Here is a 22,500-nt window from a genome sequence, read left to right as displayed (position 1 = left end):
ATTCGCCATCTAAGGCAAATACATTAATTTTCCTTAACTTGTACAAATTATGATCCAAAGATATTTCCTTATATCTTACTGTAGTTTTTAAAGGACAGAACTATCGTTGGCAAGAGTCGCTTTTCAGAGTTTACATGTTGCAAATCTTATCAATATTACTTTGTTGATTATCTTTTATGTATTTTCTATTTTTTTTATCATTTATTATTTACCTGGACTGCTTTAAGAATTAGGCACTAAACCTGCTCTGAACTGCCTACCTATTGACACGTTCCTATGTTGATCTATTTAGGAGCACCTGTTTCGATACTGTTCGTTCTATTCATTCTGTTTTTCTTACCATCTATTTCTTGTATAATCCCTGACTTTAACGTAATATCTCACTTATGGACTGCCAACGCAAGATCCTAAGGACCCCTTTTTATAAGGCTGAGGTCAATCTTAAACGAACAAACGAACGATCTGAACTGCTCTCCACTTTGGGCCTTAAATCTTGCAGAATCTTCAATTTCCAACAAGGGTGGTGTATAACTAGTAATTCTAAGGGTAATTATGATAACAGTAGTAGGGATAAACCAATCAAATATTAACATAAAGTCTTTATAAACCTTTACATATTAAGGGAAATCTAGTCAAGTGAATATGTTCATAATTCACATCTAAAAAAAAAAAAATATCTAATGTATTTCACTATTCTTGTTAACAACCATACCTGGAACTACGTGGTTAAGCAACACGTCAATTAAAGTTTCCAGCAAAATTCTCATAGAAAGAGAATAAAATTATTGAATATGGATTTTAATGATGATAATATTATAAAATGTTCTTTAATCAAGGTAATTTTTCTTTAATATTATTTTTCGTTCGTTTTCAGGTTTTGTAAACGAAGACTAACATGCGTCTGAGGAATTACCTTATACGTAAGTGCTGAGATCCAGAATTGTCCTTAAGCTTAAAGCATGTCAGAGAGAGAGAGAGAGAGAGAGAGAGAGAGAGAGAGAGAGAGAGAGAGAGAGATTATGTTAATCTTGAAGATATTTAGATTTCGAGATATGTGCCTTTACTCCTTTTTGAGAGAGAGAGAGAGAGAGAGAGAGAGAGAGAGAGAGAGAGAGAGAGAGAGAGAGAGAGAGAGAGAGAGAGAGAGAAATTGTGTTGATCTTGAAGCTCTTGAGCTTTGGAGATCTGTATTATCTACCTTTTTTAGAGAGAGAGAGAGAGAGAGAGAGAGAGAGAGAGAGAGAGAGAGAGAGAGAGAGAGAGAGAGAGAGAGAGAGAGAGAGAGAGAGAAATTATGTTAAACCTGAAGATATTTAGATTTTGGGATCTGTGCCTTTCCCTTTTCAAAAGAGAGAGAGAGAGAGAGAGAGAGAGAGAGAGAGAGAGAGAGAGAGAGAGAGAGAGAGAGAGAGAGAGAGAGAGAGAGAGAGAGAGAGAAAATTGTGTTAATCTTGAAGCTCTTCAGCTTTTGAAATTGCGCCATATTTACCTTTTTTCTAGAGAGAGAGAGAGAGAGAGAGAGAGAGAGAGAGAGAGAGAGAGAGAGAGAGAGAGAGAGAGAGAGAGGGAGAAATCGTGTTCATCTTGAAGCTCTTTAGCTTATGAAATCTGCTTTATATCCCTTTTTATATTCTATACCTATCACAGTTGATAAACTTAAGTCATGTTTTTTTCAGCGTGTAATAACATATCAATTTCCATCATTTCATTCAATTTCAGACCTGGCTTCTGTGGTCAGCATTTTCAGGCTTCATAATACGAGCACTGAGGCACTTCTCTACCGTAAGGATGTTAATTATCCTATTGGTAATGCAAGGTTAGTGGGCCCCTAATTTCTTGAACTAACTGTTTGATGTCTAGATTTTATTTGTTTTAGAATTAATTGAGTATAAATAACACAAAATGTTGAATTCATTGATTAGAAATAACACAAAATGTTGAATTCATTGATTAGGAATAACACAAAATGTTGAATTCATTGATTAGAAATAACACAAAATGTTGAATTCATTGATTAGAAATAACACAAAATGTTGAATTTCTGAAGTAAAAATAGCAAAATGTTTGATTCAATAAGAATACCTAAATTCCTTGAATAAATATAACACAAAATGTTGAATTCATTAAGTTGATATAACATAAAATGTTGAATTAATTGAGTAAAAATAAAAAATAAAAAAATTGAATTCATTGAGTAAATATAGCACAAAATGTTGAATTCATTGAGTAAATATAACACAAAATGTTGAATGTATTAAGTAGATATAACATAAAACGTTGAATTAATTGAGTAAAAAAATAAAATGTTGAATTTGTTGAGTAAATATAACACAAAATGTTGAAATCATCGAGTTGATAAAAGACAAAATGTTGAATTTATTGAATAGATATAACACAAAATTTTGAATCATTGAGTAGATATAACATAAAATGTTAAATATAATGACTAAAAATAACACAAAATGTTGACCTCATTTGGTAAATATAACAAAATGTTGAATTCATTGAGAGGAATTAACAAAATGATAAATTCGATTAGTAAGAATAGCACAAAGTATTGAATTAATTTAATATAAAAAAATGTTGAATTTGTTGATTAAAAATGATATTAGGTGTTAATTTCATTGAGTAAAAATAACAAAATGTTGAATTGAATGTGTATAAATAGCACAAAAAGTTGAATTCACCAATTGAATATAACATTAAATGTTGAATTTATTTAGTAAAACAACACAAAAGGTTTTTGTTGATTAAGGATATTTATTGACTATAGAATGTGTTCTCACTTAGGAATGTGTCCACTGGCGTCTTGTTCACAAATTTGTTGACGATTGGCGCCAACAGTCGACAGTTTCTGCATCTTGTGGATGATCAAGATTATAAAGGTTAGGAAAGTTATCATTTATGATATCATATAAACAGAATATCTTTCATGAAAAACTCTTAAAGGTTGTACAACTAGATTATAAAAAGCAGCTAATTAGTCCTTATTCAGACAACTAATTCTCAAGGCATGAAGAAATCTTGGAAATTTGAAAAATCAACTAATTCTCAAGGCAAATTTTGGAAATTTGAAAAAATCAACGAATTCTCAAGGCAAATCTTGGAAATTTGAAAAAAACGACTAATTCTGATGGCATGAAGAAATCATGGAAATTTGAAAAATCAACTAATTATCAAGGCAAATTTTGGAAATTTGAAAAATCAACTAATTCTCAAGGCAAATTTTGGAAATTTGAAAAAATCAACTAATTCTCAAGGCATGAAGAAATCTTGGAAATTTAAAAAATCAACTAATTCTCAAGGCAAATTTTGGAAATTTGAAAAAATCAACGAATTCTCAAGGCAAATCTTTGAAATTTGAAAAAAACGACTAATTCTGATGGCATGAAGAAATCATGGAAATTTGAAAAATCAACTAATTATCAAGGCAAATTTTGGAAATTTGAAAAATCAACTAATTCTCAAGGCAAATCTTAGAAATTTGAAAAAATAAACTAATTCTCAAGGCATGAAGAAATCATGGAAATTTGAAGAATCAACTAATTCTTAAGGCAAATCTTGGAAATTCGAAAAATCAACTAGTTCTCCAGGCAAATCTTGGAAATTTTTAAAAAATCAACTAATTCTCAAGGCAAATCTTGGAAATTTAAAAAAAATCAACTAATTCTCAAGGCAAATCTTGGAAATTTAAAAAAAATCTACTAATTCTCAAGGCAAATCCTGGAAATTTAAAAAAAATCAACTAATTCTCATGGTGAATTTTGGAAATTTGAAAAATCAACTAATTCTCAAAGCATGAAGAAATCTTGGAAATTTGAAAAATCAACATATCCCTTTTAATTTAACTAATTGATTATGGCAGACCGTAATGAAAGTGAATCCATTTAGAATAATATTTATTTTGTATTTTTTAAGCATAGATTTTAAATAGAATAATGATAAGTCTAAATCAATGTATATATGATTTTTCTGAATAAGGTGATTTATTTTTAAAGATTTAGTTGATTTGATGGTATCATACACTTAAGATATAAATTTGAGCACTAGTCTAGTTGTACGACCACCTAGAAGAGCAAAATCAATTATAGCTCTTGAAAAGCATATCCGAAATAATGACCCCAAAAAAACTATATTTCCTATAGTTAGTTGTTTTCAATGAATATTTTGAATTTAGAAAAAGCAATATATTTCTTTTTAACTTGACTAATCTATTATGGTAGACCGTAAAGAAAGTGAATCTATTTAGAATAATATTTATTCCGCATTTTCCCAAGCAGAGACGATAAATGGAATACTGAATCCTTCGTCGTCCGTTTCCGGTGGCCTAGAGGCTCCGATTTACGACGGGCGAGTGGCTCCGGTTTCCGACGGGCTAGTGGCTCCGCAGTGCGATGGAGCTACGCCCGGAGACCTGAAGCTGGCTCTGGAATCCGCCACACCTGCAACACTTCTGGTATTAGTGTGCTCACCTGCACAGGTGGTTCGCATTTTCAGAATTGTGAGTGGAGACAGAGTAATAATGGTTATATTTCGAATGCTAATAGACTAACTTATTATATTACTTCTTTGGGAGTGAGATGGACGAATTTGTAACAGCAATTTTATAACACTCCGGAACACACACACATATTTATATATAAGTATATATATATATATATATATATATATATATATATATATATATATATATATATATATATACCCACAAATAGGTATATACATACTGTACATGATTTTATATATATATATATATATATATATATATATATATGTATATATATATATATATATATATATAATGTATATATATATATATATATATATATATATATATATATATATATATATATATATATATATATATATATATATATATAAACCTCACCTTTAGTATTATCTAAAAAACCATACTGCTAAACAATCCTTCCCCCCCATAATTCAAAACGAGAAAATTTACGGTATAAAACAATAATGTATCTATAAAGATATGTTTGTATTGTATGGCATAACTATTTTCCATTTCGCTACAGATAAGGGAGAACAGAACCAAACGTTCCTCCTTCTTCAGCTGGTTGGTAATAATGGATGATGAAGATAAGGCTGAAGACACCTTGTTAACGCTTGAGACTCTGATCCTTGAGGGAACTCGCGTCCACATTCTCACGAAAGATTCCATTGGACTTTTCCATGTTTATGTTGCTCAAGCGGATGTCTTTGGCGTGATTCGGTGAGTAATGAGAGATAGTTAATCAAAATGAGTTAATTACAGAGGGACCTACACGTAAGTGCAATAAAGATACACAGATAAACCTTAAATATACAGAAATACTCGCTTTGATACAAAAATATTCTATTGGACTTTTATAATTTATTACACTCAGGGAGATATTTTTGGCGTAAGGCAGTGAGTAATGAGAGATATCTTATCAAAATGAGTTAATTGCAGCAGGAACTACACGTAAGTGTTATAGAAATACACAGTTAAACCTTGAGTATAGAGAAATACTTGTTTTAATACAAAAAATCCCATTGGATTTTTCCATATGTTTTACACTCAGGGAGATGTCTTTGGCGTAAGGTAGTGAGTAATGAGAGATAGTTTATCAAAACTAGTTAATTACAACAGGAACTACACATAAGTGTAATAGAAATACACAATAAAGCCTTAAGTATACAGAAATACTCGCTTTAATACAAAAAATCCCATTGGACTTTTCTATATGTTTTACACTCGGGGAGATGGCTTTGGCGTAATGCGGTGAGTAATGAGAGATAGTTTATCAAAATGAGTTAATTGCACCAGGAACTACAAGTAAGTGTAATAGAGATACACAGATAAACCTTAAATATACAGAAATACTCGTTTTAATACAAAAATAATTTATTGGACTTTTCTATATTTTTTTACACTCAAGCAGATGTCTTTGGCGTAATGTGGTGAGTAATGAGAGATAGTTTATCAAAATGAGTTAATTATAGTAGGAAATACAAGTAAGTGTAATAGAAATACACAGGTAAACCTTAAGTATACAGAAATACTCGCTTTAATACAAAAAAAAATCCTATTGGACTTTTCCATATGTTTTACACTCAGGGAGATGTCTTTGGCGTAAGGCAGTGAGTAATGAGAGATATTTAATCAAAATGAGTTAATTGCAGCAGGAACTACAAGTAAGTGTAATAGAAATACACAGATAAACCTTAAGTATACAGAAATACTCACTTTAATACAAAATAATTCTATTGGACTTTTCTATATGTTTTACGTTCAAGCCGACATCTTTAGATTCATACGATGAATAATGAAAATTTTTTGTTATTGCAGTGAGCTAATTACTATAAAATCTATAAGTAAATGCAATATCAATACGTAAATATTCCATACCATGCTCTTCTCACTCCCGAAGAGAGATTAATTCACCAAACGTTCAGCCGGGCTCCACAAGGCACTAGAAGAGTTGGAAGATCCAGGCCTACATGGCTGAGGACTATGAAGTGTGCAGTAGAAGATGATGAATGGAGAAGTATTGAATTAAAAGCTCAGGATAGAGACGACTGGCGAAATCTAACCGAGGCCCTTTACTGTTCTTAAATTGTTTTATTCTTATTGTTAGTTATTTCTCTTGTGGTTTTCTTATTTCCTTTCCTCACTGGGCTATTTTCACTGTTGGAGCCCTCGGGCTTATAGCATCCTGCTTTTCCAACTAGGATTGTAGTTTAGCAAGTAATAATAATGATAATAATAATAATAATAATAATAATAATGATAATAATAATAATAAAAATAATAGGTGTAGGAGAAGATGATGATGGTGAAACATTCCATAAATTTATAGAGACAATTTACTGTACTACCGGAAAGGTACTTTTATTATTAATGGAAGAATATTTATATTGATCTTCTATATCTTTGAAATGTTCTTTTCGCACAGATTTCGTAAGGGAGGCAAAGTCCATAGGCAAGATATAGGACGCCTATGGAATCCCTCCACCTTGCCTCAACATCACAGCCTCAACGGACGTAAGATGAAAGTTGCGAGCAAGGGCGTATGGCCAGTTATTACCATTGGTATGACTAACGCAGACGGGAGTGTCCAACTCATGGCTGGGTTCGAGACCGTCCTTCTGAGGAACTTGGGATCTTACCTAAATTTCACGTGAGTAGTCTGTAGCCATGTTTTTTATATTTATAGTTTATATATGAAAGATCTAATTTAATATTGTTACTGTTCTTAAAATATTTCATTTTAATTGTTCATTACTTCTTATGTAGTTTATTTATTTTCTTATTTCCTTTCCTCACTGGGTTATTTTTCGTTGTTGGAGCCCTTGGGTTTATAGCATCCTGGTTTTTTGAGTAAGGTTTTAGCTTAATTAATAATAATAATAATAATGATAAGGATAATAATAATAATAATAACAAAAATAATAATAATAATAATAATAATAATAATAATAATAATAATAATAATAATAATAATAATAATAATAATAATAACATCACTACAGTCACTTTCTATGTAACTGTTTAAGAAGTAGAATATGCTTAACTAACACTGTTATTCTATATTGAGTCAAAAGTCAGTCACAATATTCTATCAGATGTCTAATAGCACAGTAAGCAATATGTCTGAACATATAAAAGCATGAGATCTAGGTACTTTGAATCTGGTATAAATCATTCACTGGATAATCTCCAAAACCTTAATTTATAGATAGCTTATACGGAAGTCGAACAGGAATCGTAGATAATATAAGGATAATAGAAGAGTCCCTGTAAAATAATCCTCATTATCTCCTCCTACGTCTATTGACACAAAGGGCCTCAGTCAGATTTCGCCATTCGTCTATATTTTGAACTTTCAATTCAATACCTCTCCATTCATCATCTCCTACTTCACGCTTCAGAGTCCTCAGTCATGTAGACCTGGGTCTTCCAACTCTTCTTGTGCCTTGTGGAGCCCAGTTGAAAGTTTGGTGAACTAATCTCTCTTGGGGAATGCTAAGAGCATGGATCTAAAACTAATAACCTTTGTCAACTAAACTTGAAATTCTAATTATGGCGTCTGATTGGTTTAATTGGTCTTATGACTTCTGATTGGTTAATTAATCTTATAGTCTCTGGTTGGTTTAATTGTTCTTATGGCTTCTGATTGGTTAATTGATCTTATAGTCTCTGGTTAGTTTAATTAATACTATGACCTCTGATTGGTTGATTATCTTATAGTCTCTGGTTGATTTAATTAGTCTTATGGCTTCAGATTGATTAATTGATCTTATAGCCTCTGGTTGGTTTAGCTGGTCTTGGGGCTTCTGATTGGTTAATTGATCTTATAGTCTCTGGTTGGTTTAATTAGTCTTATGACTTCAGATTGATTAATTGATCTTATAGCCTCTGGTTGGTTTAGCTGGTCTTGGGGCTTCTGATTGGTTAATTGATCTTATAGCCTCTGGTTGGTTTAATTAGTCTTATGACTTCTGATTGGTTAATCGATCTTATAGTCTCTGGTTGGTTTAACTGGTCTTATGGCTTCAGATTGGTTAATTGATCTTATAGCCTCTGGTTGGTTCAATTAGTCTTGTGGCTTCTGATTGGTTAATCGATCTTATAGTCTCTGGTTGGTTTCATTGTTCTTATGGTTTCAGATTGATTAATTGATCTTATAGCCTCTGGTTGGTTTAGCTGGTCTTGGGGCTTCTGATTGGTTAATTGATCCTATAGCCTCTGGTTGGTTTAATTAGTCTTCTGATTGGTTAATTGATCTTATAGTTTCTGGTTGGTTTAATTAGTCTTAGGGCTTCATATTGATTAATTGATCTTATAGCCTCTGGTTGGTTTAGCTGGTCTTGGGGCTTCTGATTGGTTAATTGATCTTATAGTCTCTGGTTGGTTTAATTAGTCTTATGGCTTCTGATTGGTTAATCGATCTTATAGTCTCTGGTTGGTTTAACTGGTCTTATGGCTTCAGATTGGTTAATTGATCATATAGTGTCTGATTGGTTTAACTGGTGTTATAGTCTATGAATGGTTTAATTAATCTTATGGCCACTGATTGGTTTATTTGATCGTACGGTCTCTGATTGATTTAATCTATTTTATGGCCTTTGATTAGTTTAACTGGTGTTATGGCCTATGATTAGTTTAATTGGTCTTATAGTCTCTTGTTGGTTTAATCTATTTTATGGCCTTTAATTAGTTTGATTGATTTTATGGCCTTTGATTACTTTAATTGATTTAATTGGTTTTATAGCCTCTCATTGGTTTAATATATATAATTGCTTTTGATTGATTTGACTAATTTTTCCCCATAATGTGACGTCACACCACCCAGCCAATCCTTCATCTGCAGGTACAGCGTTTTCGTCTCGCCAGACGACACTTGGGGAAACGTCCAGCCAGACGGAACTGTCACTGGAATTGTTGGAATGGTGGCTAGACACGAGGTGGATTTCGCCATAGCCACTGTAACCATTACAGGTATTTCATAGTTCGATGTGTTACTGTGACAATGATTTCATACTCGCGTTTCAAAAGTGATTTCGTTATTAAAGTTAAACTTCACGACTTAAGCTATTTGGAAATTTCCAACCCTTAACTCCCAGGGGGGTTATTTTTTTCCCAGCACATTTTGCAGTATATTTTTTTTAAATTGCTCTAACAGCCTTACTTTTTGTCATAGAGAGGTCAGGTTGGTTTCATTCTCTTGGAAAATGCCTGAATTGTTTAAAAAAAACTATCAAAAATATGAAAAAAAAAATTTATAGCATTTTTTTACAAGGACATACCGGTACGTCCATGGGGGTAAAGGGATGGCTTTTGTGAAACGTACCAGTACGTCCTTTGGGGGTAAAAGGGTTGGGGATGCATTATTAGGGTTAATTTCTAAAGAAATATTATCTGGTGTTTTATTGTTTATCTGTTTATTTACTTATCTACCATTCCATTGTTTATGTGTTTATTCACTTATCTACCATTCTATCTACTTTACGGGTGCCTAGATCATTCCTCCATTTTGATTTTTACGAAAGAACTCAAACATCAAATCTAATTAAATGCAAAATATCTGTGGATATCATGTCGTATTCATAATGTTTCATTGTGCTATAATTTAATTCACAAATATGCTTATTAGCAAACAATAATTATAAATTTTCATAAATTTCTCACATTTGGCTCTTTAAGAAGAGCAAAAGATGCTCTATTATATTACATAGATGTTTGGTCCTTTTTCGGGTCTTTGGATTATTTAAAACATTTGACTTCCCTTTCTCTTAGCAAGCTAAATTTCAACTATATATCCAATCACCTTATAAAGTTTTATTATTAAGGATAGATAGACATTGGTCAAGAACAATGTCAGATTCAAGTTTGTACTAATGTACAGTTACGTTCTTACTTACAATAATTTTCTAATCCTCTTCCTAACAATATATAGAATTGAAAATAAAAATTCCATGAAATGCTCGTGAGGTATCATGAGTTCTACATTGGAGATAAGTTTGAATAACAATAAATTTGCTTCTCATATGTTCGACCAAGATCATTTTTTTTCATGTTTGAGTCTTTGGGCTTATTACATCCTACTATTCCAGCTAGGGTTGTAACTTAGCATAATAATAATAATAATAATAATAATAATAATAATAATAATAATAATAATAATAATAATAATAATAATAATAATAATAATAATAATAATAACAAAATCCAGCATGTATTCAGTGTTACATTGATCCCACAGAGGGTCGAGCAAGCGTGGTCGACTTTACACTTCCGTATTACTACACTGCTCTGCAATTGGTCTCAAGAGTGCCTGGACTAAAAAACAGGGCATTGGCTGTTATGTCTCCATTTACTCTTCAGGTACTGTGTCAGAACCCCTTTGATCACATCCTTTTTTTCAAGGATTAGAACTGGGTATAGTAGTCTCATGTTTCCCTCTAAGAATAGGACTGGGTACAGTAAGGTCTCTTGTTTTCTTCAAAGATTAGGACAGGGTACAGTAGAGTCTCATGTTTTCTTCTAAGAATAGGACTGGGTACAGTAAGGTCACTTGTTTTCTTCAGAGATTAGGACTGGGTACAGTAGAGTCTCATGTTTTCTTTCAAGAATAGGACTGGGTACAGTAAGGTCTCTTGTTTTCTTCAAAGATTAGTACTGGGTACAGTAGAGTCTCATGTTTTCTTCGAAGAATAGGACTTGGTACAGTAAGGTCTCTTGCTTTCTTCAAAGATTAGGACTGGGTACAGTAAAGTCTCATGTTTTCTTCTAAGAATAGGACTGGGTACAGTAAGGTCTCTTGCTTTCTTCAAAGATTAGGACTGGGTACAGTAGAGTCTCATGTTTTCTTCTAAGAATAGGACTGGGTACAGTAAGGTCTCTTGGTTTCTTCAAAGATTAGTACTGGGTACAGTAGAGTCTCATGTTTTCCTCTAAGAATAATACTGGGTACAGTAAGGTTTCTTGTTTTCTTCAAAGATTAGTACTGGGTACAGTAGAGTCTCATGTTTTCTTCTAAGAATAGGACTGGGTACAGTAAAGTCTCATGTCTTTTTTTAATTTTAGAACTGGGTAATATAAAGATTCAAGTTTTTTTTTTCAAAGATTAGGACTGGGTACAGTAAAATCTCCTGTATTTTTCAAAGATTAGAACAGGGTACAGTAAAGTCTCATGTTTTTTCAAAGATTAGAAGTGAGTACAGTAAAGTCTCATGTTTTCTTCAAAGATTAGAACTGTGTACAGTAAAGTCTCATGTTTTTTCAAAGATTAGAACTAGGTACAGCAAAGTCTCATGTTTTTTAAATATTAGAACTGGGTACTATAAAGATTCAAGTTTGTGTTTTTTTTCAAAGTTTAGGACTGGGTACAGTAAAATCTGACATTTCCTTTAAATTTTAGAACTGGGTCCTGTAAAATCTCAGGTTTTATCAAAGATTAGAAGTCTGCCCAGCAAAGTCTCATAGAACTGGGTACAGTAAAATGTCATGTTTTCGTCAAAGATTAGTACTGGGTATAGTAAAATCTCATTTTTTCTCAAAGATTAGAACTATGTACAGTAAAGTCTCACTTTTTATACAAATTATAAGGTACTTACTTTGCTTGAGGGTACACTTAATATTCCTGCTGTTTCCTTATTTCCTTTCCTTACTGGGCTATTTTCCCTGTTAGAAACCTTAAAGCGTTTAAAGCGTCCAGCTTTTCCAACTAAGGTTATAACTTAGCAAGTAATAATAATAATAATAATAATAATAATAATAATAATAATAATAATAATAATGACCTTCAAGCTATTATAAGCAGTCCGTTCAGTATCCTCCAGATTAAAACTGATTATGTAATCAGTATGATAATGTAAGAATTATGTGGCCTTTAATGACTGGCTTCAAGGTGCCAATAATTTTGTAAAAAAATTGGGTATTTCTCTCAAAGGAGCAAGATATCATATATAGAAATTAACACTTTTTCCCCAAACGGAGTGTACCTGAAATCCTTGGATCTCCGATAAAGATTCTCTAAATTACTGCTTTTACTATATACTTAAAAACATGGGTATTTCTCTCAACAAAACAAGATTCCTTATATAGAAATTATTACTATTTCTTCAGAGTGTAGCTAAAAACGTTGGAATTCTGATAAAGATTCTCTAAATTACTGCTTTTACTATATAGGTAGAAAGATGGGCATTTCTCTCAACAGAACAATATTTCTTATATAGAAATTATTACTATTTCTTCAGAGTGTAGCTAAAATTCCTTGGAACTCTGATGAAGATTCTCTAAATTACTTCTTTTACTATATAGGTTTAAAAAATGGGCATTTCTCTCAACAGAACAAGATTCCTTATATAGAAATTATTACTGTTTCTTCAAACGGGGTGTAGCTAAAATCCTTGGAACTCTGATGAAGATTCTCTAAATTAATTCTTTTACTATATAGGTAAAAAGATGGGCCTTTCTCTCAACAGAACAAGATTCCTTATATAGAAATTATTACTATTTCTTCAGAGTGTAGCTAAAATTCCTTGGAACTCTGATAAAGATTCTCTAAATTACTTCTTTTACTATATAGGTAAAAAGATGGGCATTTCTCTCAACAGAACAGGATTCCTTATATAGAAATTATTACTATTTCTTCAAACGGAGTGTAGCTAAAAACCTTGGAATTCTGATAAAGATTCTCTAAATTACTTCTTTTACTATATAGGTAAAAAGATGAGCATTTCTCTCAACAGAACAAGATTCCTTATATAGAAATTATTACTATTTCTTCAAACGGAGTGTAGCTAAAAACCTTGGAATTCTGATAGAGATTCTCTAAATTACTTCTTTTACTATATAGGTAAAAATATGGGCAGTTCTCTCAACAGAACAAGATACCTTATATAGAAATTATTACTATTTCTTCAGAGTGTAGCGAAAATTCTTGGAACTCTGATATTCTCTAAATTACTGCTTTTACTATTTAGGTAAAAAGATAGGCATTTCTCTCAACGGAACAAGATTCCTTATATAGAAATTATTGCTATTTCTTCAAACGGAGTGTAGCTAAAAACGTTGGAATTCTGATAAGGATTCTCTCAATTACTCCTTTTACTATATAGGTAAAAAGATGAGCATTTCTCTCAACAGAACAGGATTCCTTATATAGAGATTATCTTTATTTCCTCAAACGGAGGGTAGCTAAAAACGTTGGAATTCTGATAAAGATTCTCTAAATTACTGCTTTTACTATATACGTAAAAATATGGGCATTTCTCTCAACAGAACAGGATCCCTTATGTAGAAATTATCTTTATTTCTTCAAACGGAGTGTAGCTAAAAACCTTGGAATTCTGATGAAGATTCTCTGAATTACTTCTTTTACTATATAGGTAAAAAGATGAGCATTTCTCTCAACAGAACAGGATTCCTTATATAGAAATTATCTTTATTTCTTCAAACGGAGTGTAGCTAAAAACCTTGGAATTCTGATATTCTCTAAATTACTGCTTTTACTATTTAGGTAAAAAGATGGGCATTTCTCTCAACGGAACAAGATTCCTTATATAGAAATTATTGTTATTTCTTCAAACGGAGTGTAGCTAAAAACGTTGGAATTCTGATAAGGATTCTCTCAATTACTCCTTTTACTATATAGGTAAAAAGATGAGCATTTCTCTCAACAGAACAGGATTCCTTATATAGAAATTATCTTTATTTCTTCAAACGGAGTGTAGCTAAAAATCCTTGGATCTCTGATAAAGATTCTCTAAATTACTGCTTTTACTATTTAGGTAAAAAGATAGGCATTTCTCTCAACGGAACAAGATTCCTTATATAGAAATTATTGTTATTTCTTCAAACGGAGTGTAGCTAAAAACGTTGGAATTCTGATAAGGATTCTCTCAATTACTCCTTTTACTATATAGGTAAAAAGATGAGCATTTCTCTCAACAGAACAGGATTCCTTATATAGAAATTATCTTTATTTCTTCAAACGGAGTGTAGCTAAAAATCCTTGGATCTCTGATAAAGATTCTCTAAATTACTGCTTTTACTATATAGGTAAAAAGATAGGCATTTCTCTCAACAGAACAAGATTCCTTATATAGAAATTATTACTATTTCTTCAGAGTGTAGCTAAATACGTTGGAATTCTGATAAAGATTTTCTAAATTACCGCTTTTACTATATACGTAAAAAGATGAGCATTTCTCTCAACAAAACAAGATTCCTTATATAGAAATTATTACTATTTCTTCAAACGGAGTGTAGCTAAAAACCTTGGAATTCTGATAAGGATTTTCTAAATTACTGCTTTTACTATATACGTAAAAAGATGGGCATTTCTCTCAACAGAACAAGATTCCTTATATAGAAATTATTACTATTTCTTCAGAGTGTAGCTAAAATCCTTGGAATTCTGATAAAGATTCTCTAAATTACTGCTTTTACTATATAGGTAAAAAGATAGGCATTTCTCCCAACAGAACAAGATTCCTTATATAGAAATTATTACTATTTCTTCAGAGTGTAGCTAAAATCCTTGGAATTCTGATAAAGATTCTCTAAATTACTGCTTTTACTATATAGGTAAAAAGATGGGCATTTCTCTCAACAGAACAAGATTCCTTATATAGAAATTATTACTATTTCTTCAGAGTGTAGCTAAAATCCTTGGAATTCTGATAAAGATTCTCTAAATTACTGCTTTTACTATATAGGTAAAAAGATAGGCATTTCTCTCAACAGAACAAGATTCCTTATATAGAAATTATTACTATTTCTTCAGACGGAGTGTAGCTAAAATCCTTGGAACTCTGATGAAGAATATCTAAATTACTGCTTTTACTATATAGGTAAAAATATGGGTATTTTTCTCAACAGAACAAGTTTCCTTATATAGAAATTATTACTATTTCTTCAGAGTGTAGCTAAATACGTTGGAATTCTGATAAAGATTTTCTAAATTACCGCTTTTACTATATACGTAAAAAGATGAGCATTTCTCTCAACAAAACAAGATTCCTTATATAGAAATTATTACTATTTCTTCAAACGGAGTGTAGCTAAAAACCTTGGAATTCTGATAAGGATTTTCTAAATTACTGCTTTTACTATATACGTAAAAAGATGGGCATTTCTCTCAACAGAACAAGATTCCTTATATAGAAATTATCTTTATTTCTTTACTATATAGGTAGAAAGATGGGCATTTCTCTCAACAGAACAAGATTCCTTATATAGAAATTATCTTTATTTCTTTACTATATAGGTAGAAAGATGGGCATTTCTCTCAACAGAACAAGATTCCTTATATAGAAATTATCTTTATTTCTTTACTATATAGGTAAAAATATGGGCATTTCTCTCAACAGAACAAGATTCCTTATATAGAAATTATCTTTATTTCTTTACTATATAGGTAGAAAGATGGGCATTTCTCTCAACAGAACAAGATTCCTTATATAGAAATTATCTTTATTTATTTACTATATAGGTAAAAATATGGGCATTTCTCTCAACAGAACAAGATTCCTTATATAGAAATTATCTTTATTTCTTTACTATATAGGTAGAAAGATGGGCATTTCTCTCAACAGAACAAGATTCCTTATATAGAAATTATCTTTATTTATTTACTATATAGGTAAAAATATGGGCATTTCTCTCAACAGAACAAGATTCCTTATATAGAAATTATCTTTATTTCTTTACTATATAGGTAGAAAGATGGGCATTTCTCTCAACAGAACAAGATTCCTTATATAGAAATTATCTTTATTTATTTACTATATAGGTAAAAATATGGGCATTTCTCTCAACAGAACAAGATTCCTTATATAGAAATTATCTTTATTTCTTTACTATATAGGTAAAAATATGGGCATTTCTCTCAACAGAACAAGATTCCTTATATAGAAATTATCTTTATTTCTTTACTATATAGGTAGAAAGATGGGCATTTCTCTCAACAGAACAGGATTCCTTATATAGAAATTATTATTATTTCTTCAAACGGAGTGTAGCTAAAAACGTTGGAATTCTGATAAAGATTCTCTAAATTACTGCTCTTACTATAAAGGTAAAAAGATGGGCATTTCTCTCAACAGAACAAGATTCCTTATATAGAAATTATTACTATTTCTTCAGAGTGTAGCTAAAAACGTTGGAATTCTGATAAAGATTCTCTAAATTACTGCTTTTACTATATAGGTAAAAAAGATGGCCATTTCTCTCAACAGAAAAAGATTTCTTATATAGAGATTATTACTATTTCTTCAAACGGAGTGTAGCTAAAAACCTTGGAATTCTGATAAGTATTTTCTGTTTCTTTTTTCCAAACAGGTATGGCTTATCATCGCTATGATAGTCCTGCTCATGGGTCCTGTCATGTTCGCGGATTCCTATCTGTTGAAGAAATTCCTACAGGAAAGTAGTCCTCCCTTGGGTCTCCAGTGGTGTCTGTTCAACATGTTTCGCAATATTGTTGTTCAGGGGAATTTGATCCGAAGCAGATTCTGGTCTCAGAGATTTCTCCTCTTTCTCTGGTACTTCTCCTGTCTTATAATTTCAGGTGAGTTGTTTATGAAATGTCATAAACTTTTACGTAATTGTCATGTAATGTGGGTGTATAAAAAAAGAATAGATCCCTCATATGTTTTTTATGAGGAAGGAGCAAGTTCATAACAGATTGCTGTTGAACATTTTCTTAATAAAGAGAATCAAGCATTTAATTTTTTTTTTTTTTTTTTTTTTTTTTTTTTTTTTTTTTTTTTAAAGTTTTATTCGTGTAAAACTTGAAGCTTATATTTTGATATCCAAGAAGAAGAATAAATTAGAATATTAAAAGGGAATGGATTTAGTTATGCGAGATGTTTCATTGAAAATTTTCTCCCTGACTAGAATACACATAAAAAAGAAAAAAAAATAGAAAAAAAAACATCAAAAGAACTGAGATTGAGAGTATATTAGATTTGATGGAGAGAGGCCAACTACGTTGGTATGGACATGTTAGGAGCATAGAAGATCACAGATACCTAAAACAGATTATAGAATGGGAACCAGTTACAGGCACTTACACTGTTAAAATAGCCGTAATTTGAATACAGGTGACCGTAATTTTACTCTATTTTGTTATCATCTTTTACGGTTTGGTGACCGTAATATTACTCCTTCACGTCAATATGTCCATTTTTGAAACGGTAAATGCCTGGCAACTTTTATTCCAGGACTTTTACCATTTTTTTTTTCCGGTTAACTTTTAACAGTGTTGATACGAGACTATATTTTTTCTAGATGTAAAGACCTATGGAAGGAATAGGTTAAAAGCTGAAATAGAAATTAAAAGTTCAAGTGAGTTGTTTATGAAATATCTTCATACGAGCCTATATTTTTTCTAGATGTATAGACCTATGGGAAGAATAGGTTAAAAGCCGAAAAAGGAATTAAAAATTTCACGTGAGTTGTTTGTGAAATATCTTGATATGAGCCTATATATTTTTCTTAATTATATAGACCTATGGGAAGAATAAATCGAAAGCGGAAAAAGAAATTATAATTTCAGGTGAGTTGTTTATGAAATATCTTCGTACGAGCCTATATTTTTTTTTTATTGTATAGACCTATGGGAAAAATAAATCAAAAGCTGAAAAATAAATTATATTTTCAGGTGAGTTGTTCATGAAATATCTTCATACGAGCCTATGTTTTTTTTTCTAATTTGTATAGATAAAAAAAAAGAGGAATGTATGAATGTCAAGAGGGAGAGATTATGGCTCAACCTAAAAGGTAGCCATGCGCTTTCAACCATCTATTTCAATATTGTTATTGTTCTTAAGATAGTTTATATTGATTGTTCAAAAACTTGTGGACATAAATAATTTGGACCAAAAAAAAAAGGTCTTTTGGACAAAAAGACTTTGGGCCTAAGAGTTTATGGACAAAAAGACTTTGGACCAAAAAGCTTATGGGCAAAAAGACTGAATGAAATGACAGATATAAAAACACTTTGTCCCCAAAAAACTTATGAAAAAAAAGACTTTGGACCAAAAATTTATGAACGTTAAGACTTTGGACCAAAAAACTGATGGAAATAAAGCCCTTGAACCAAAAAACTTATCGATAAAAAGACTTTGGACCAAAATCATATAAAAAAAAAAGACTTTGGATGAAATGAAATGGACAAAAAGACTTTGGTCGAAATGACATGGACAAAAGGATTCTAGACCAAAAACTTATGGACCAAAAAATTATGGACAAAAAGACTCTGGACGAAATGACAGAGACAAATATACTTTGGACGAAAAGGATTAAACGAATAGACTGTCCACGATCTTATTAACCCATCCCCTCAATTTCAGCTCTCTACTCCGGCATGTTGACTGCTGTCCTGGCTATTCCTACCTACGAAACGCCCATTGACTCACTCACTGATCTGCCAAGAGCATTCAAGGATGGGTTCGTCGTGGGCGTAATGGGAGACAGCAGTAATGAAAACGTCTTTAAGGTATGAGTCGCTAAGCAATTGGTTTTAGTTAGGCTTTACGGGAGTTTGACTGTGATTTAATATTTTGTGATCTCGAAATGTCATGCTGTTAAGATAGGCAAGTTTTTTTTTTTTTTTTTTTTTTTTTTTTTTTTTTTTTTTTTTTTTTTTTTTTTTTTTTTTTTTAACAGGATTTTGAGTTTTCAAAGGACACTTACGTCAAATGGGTCAAGTTTATTTCATTATTAAAACGAAATATTAACATTAAAATACGCGAACATGTTTAGGGAATTAAGTCTATGAGAAATATCGAAGATCCTTTGAAAATGGATGTCTGTGTATTGTTGTTCAATCAAATACGCCCAATTTTATCCAGATATTGAGAACAGATAGTTTATTTACCAAAAAAATTTATATCATCGTGTATTCAAGATAGTTTTTCAAGGTTTGAAATTCTCAAAGCAGTTTTCCATCTTCACATTTACTGTGATTATCTCAATGTGAAATGGTATCTCTCTTCCAGGTTGCAACTAGCGGCATCTTCAAACAAACCTGGGAACTATTTGACCACAAAGACAGGTCCAGAAGTTTCGTTGCTGGTCCAGAAATTGGAATGACACGGGTAAATATAAGTACTATTTATTCTAAAAAAAAATAAACTAAGTAAAGGGTTGTTGTGGCCTGGCGGTTGCGTCCTTGTCTGGTGATTGCCAGACTGGGGTTCGAGTCTCGCTCAAATTCGTTAGTTCCTTTGGTCACTCCAACACCACCATCTTAGTGAGCTAAGGATGGGGGGTTTAGGGGAGCCTATAGGTCTATCTGTTGAGTCATAAATAGCCAGTACCTGGCCCTCCTTGGCCCCAGCTTTGGTGGAGAGGGTTATTAGGCGCTGTTAGTATGTAATATGGTCAGTCTCTAGGGCATTTTCCTGCTTGATAGGGCAATGTCATTGTCTCTTGCCTCGGCCTTCCATTAGTGTCCTTTAAACCTTTAAGGAGTTAATAATAGTTTTGTTTTTATGTAAAAGACTTTTCTTAGGTGGAAACACTGTTGAATAAGAATTGGAAGACATATAATAGTTATAAGACAGTAATATGAATCTATGAATGAGGGTAAGAAGGAATAAGCAGAGACACTTGTTGATAAATCGTAAAAAGAAAATAAGAGTTAAGGAGAAGGGGTTGGTAGGAGAACAGACCGGTGATCTGTGGAAACGTGGCAACAATGGGGGAATCCTTTTAAAGCCAGGTGACCTCCCCTACTGGGCATTTTTTGCTGCGTTCAGTATAACATATTTTTTACATGTCAGTTAGAAGATAAAATCTTGCTTTATAATTTTTTTTTTATTTAATGATGAATTTAAGGAGAAAGGTTCTGCATATGATAGTTGGGTGTCCGGTTATTATTATTATTATTATTATCATTACTATTATTATTATTATTATTATTATTATTATTATTATTATTATTATTATTATTATTATTATTATTAGAAATAGCAAATATTCAGAATTCAAGCTAAAACACTAAAATATTTAGCTCGTGCAGAATGTCTGACTCAGTCCCTAGTTTTATATATATACATATACATATATATATATATATATATATATATATATATATATATATATATATATATATATATATATATATATATATATATATATATATATATATTTATATATATATACATATATATATATACAGTATATATACAGCATATATATCTATATCTATATATATATATATATATATATATATATATATATATATATATATATATATATATATATATATATATATATATATATATATATATATATATATATATATATATATATACGTTACAATTCAAGCAAATTTGTTTATGCAACTTGCAAGGATACAGTATGAACTGATTGGAATGATGCAGGAATAAGGACAATATATTGAAATAACCTTAGCCATTTTTATAACTATAATAATTCAACGACTAATAATAATTCAAAGGGAATACTCGGTTGATCATGAACCAATTTTAAGATATGTAAAAACATAGGTTATTTTATACGAGAATCTCTTGAATGGACCAATTATAAGCAATTATTAACAACTACAACAACAACAACAAATGCAGCAGATTTTAGTCCACTGCAGGACAAAGGCCTCAGACTATCATTAGCCATGTCTGGGCTTTGACTGTTTTCATCAAACTGGCCACTACGGATTGCTAATGGCGGAGACTTTAGTCTGATCGATCACAGTGTACCAACCGTGTGTCACACGATCATACATAGTTCAGTTTGTGCTTGTATCTTCGCTCTCCCCTCGCACTAAAAAGAAACTGAAATAACATGTCTGTTTTTCTCATCGGTAACGGTGTCGGTTTTTGAACATGAAAATTCTTGTTGCTTTGAGATTTTGTATATAAAGGAGAGTGTTCAACAATAAACTCACTCAGTTGCTTTCATACTGTCTTTGAGTCACAACCTTCTCTCGGAGCGTCGTACATAATTCATTTTGTGCTTGTATCTTCGCTCTCCCCTCGCACTAAAAAGAAACTGAAATAACATGTCTGTTTTTCTCATCGGTAACGGTGTCGATTTTTGAACATGAAAATTCTTGTTGCTTTGAGATTTTGTATATAAAGGAGTGTTCTACAATAAAGTCACTCAATAATAATACCAATTACCTAATATCGCAAGAGGGTCTACCCCTCTCTTTTATTCTTCTCCTGTACTTCTCTTTCTCCCTATTTCCTTAATCTTTCCCATACCGAGTACCTGCCTTTGAGCTATAAACTGGATTGTATCCAGGGGTACTCTTCCTTTCCCCCTATTCCCCACTTCCCTATTATTATTATTATTATCATTTTATTATTATTATTATTATAAACTCACTCAGTTGCTTTCATGCTGTCTTTGAGTCACAACCTTCTCTCGGAGCGTCACATTGGACTATGTACGATCGTGTGACACACGGTTGGTACAGCAGTAAACCAAACTAGAATATATGTCCTTGACTAGTACAGCTTTGCTGATCATGACCATACACAAACCCTTTCACCACTTTAGTGTATCCCCCACTCAAAAAAGGGATTATTAATTATTGGAAGTTAAATAAATACGTAACATTCTGAGAAGGCGTCCTCACTCAGAAAAAAAAGTGTTTATCAAATATTGGAATTAAATAAATATGTAACATTCTAATAAGGTTTCACACTCAGAAAAGGATTTATTAATTATTGGAAATTAAATGAATATGTAACATTCTAATAAGGTATCACACTCAGAAAAGGATTTATTGATTATTGGAAATTAAATGAATATGTAACATTCTAATAAGGTATCACACTCAGAAAAGGATTTATTAACTATTGGAAGTTAAATAAATATGTACCATTCTAATCAGGTATCCCAACTCAAAAAAGGAATTATTAACTATTGAAAGTTAAATAAATATGTAATTTTCTGATGAGGTATCCCCACTCAGAAAAGGAATTATTAACTATTGGAAGTTAAATAAATATGTACCATTCTAATCAGGTATC

The 22,500-nt window shown here is 31.4% G+C and overlaps 1 protein-coding gene across 1 annotated transcript in view; it reads left to right on the top strand.

Annotated features, from left to right (window-relative positions):
* LOC137641287 (probable glutamate receptor) overlaps positions 1-22,500 on the top strand; it is a 27,515-nt gene that overhangs the window by 1,185 nt on the left and 3,830 nt on the right. The window contains exons 3-12 of the mRNA XM_068373715.1: positions 1,720-1,816; positions 2,791-2,885; positions 4,281-4,501; positions 5,034-5,230; positions 6,936-7,160; positions 9,354-9,481; positions 10,746-10,867; positions 16,832-17,060; positions 18,847-18,992; positions 19,495-19,593. Of these exons, the coding sequence (XP_068229816.1) occupies positions 1,720-1,816; positions 2,791-2,885; positions 4,281-4,501; positions 5,034-5,230; positions 6,936-7,160; positions 9,354-9,481; positions 10,746-10,867; positions 16,832-17,060; positions 18,847-18,992; positions 19,495-19,593 (1,559 nt within the window). The remainder of the gene's footprint in view (positions 1-1,719; positions 1,817-2,790; positions 2,886-4,280; positions 4,502-5,033; positions 5,231-6,935; positions 7,161-9,353; positions 9,482-10,745; positions 10,868-16,831; positions 17,061-18,846; positions 18,993-19,494; positions 19,594-22,500) is intronic.

This window comes from Palaemon carinicauda, chromosome 5 (assembly GCF_036898095.1).
Source record: "Palaemon carinicauda isolate YSFRI2023 chromosome 5, ASM3689809v2, whole genome shotgun sequence".
NCBI classification, from domain to species: domain Eukaryota; kingdom Metazoa; phylum Arthropoda; class Malacostraca; order Decapoda; family Palaemonidae; genus Palaemon; species Palaemon carinicauda.
The sequence above is the reverse complement of the archived record's forward strand: the minus strand, read 5'-3'. Positions and strand labels throughout refer to the sequence as shown.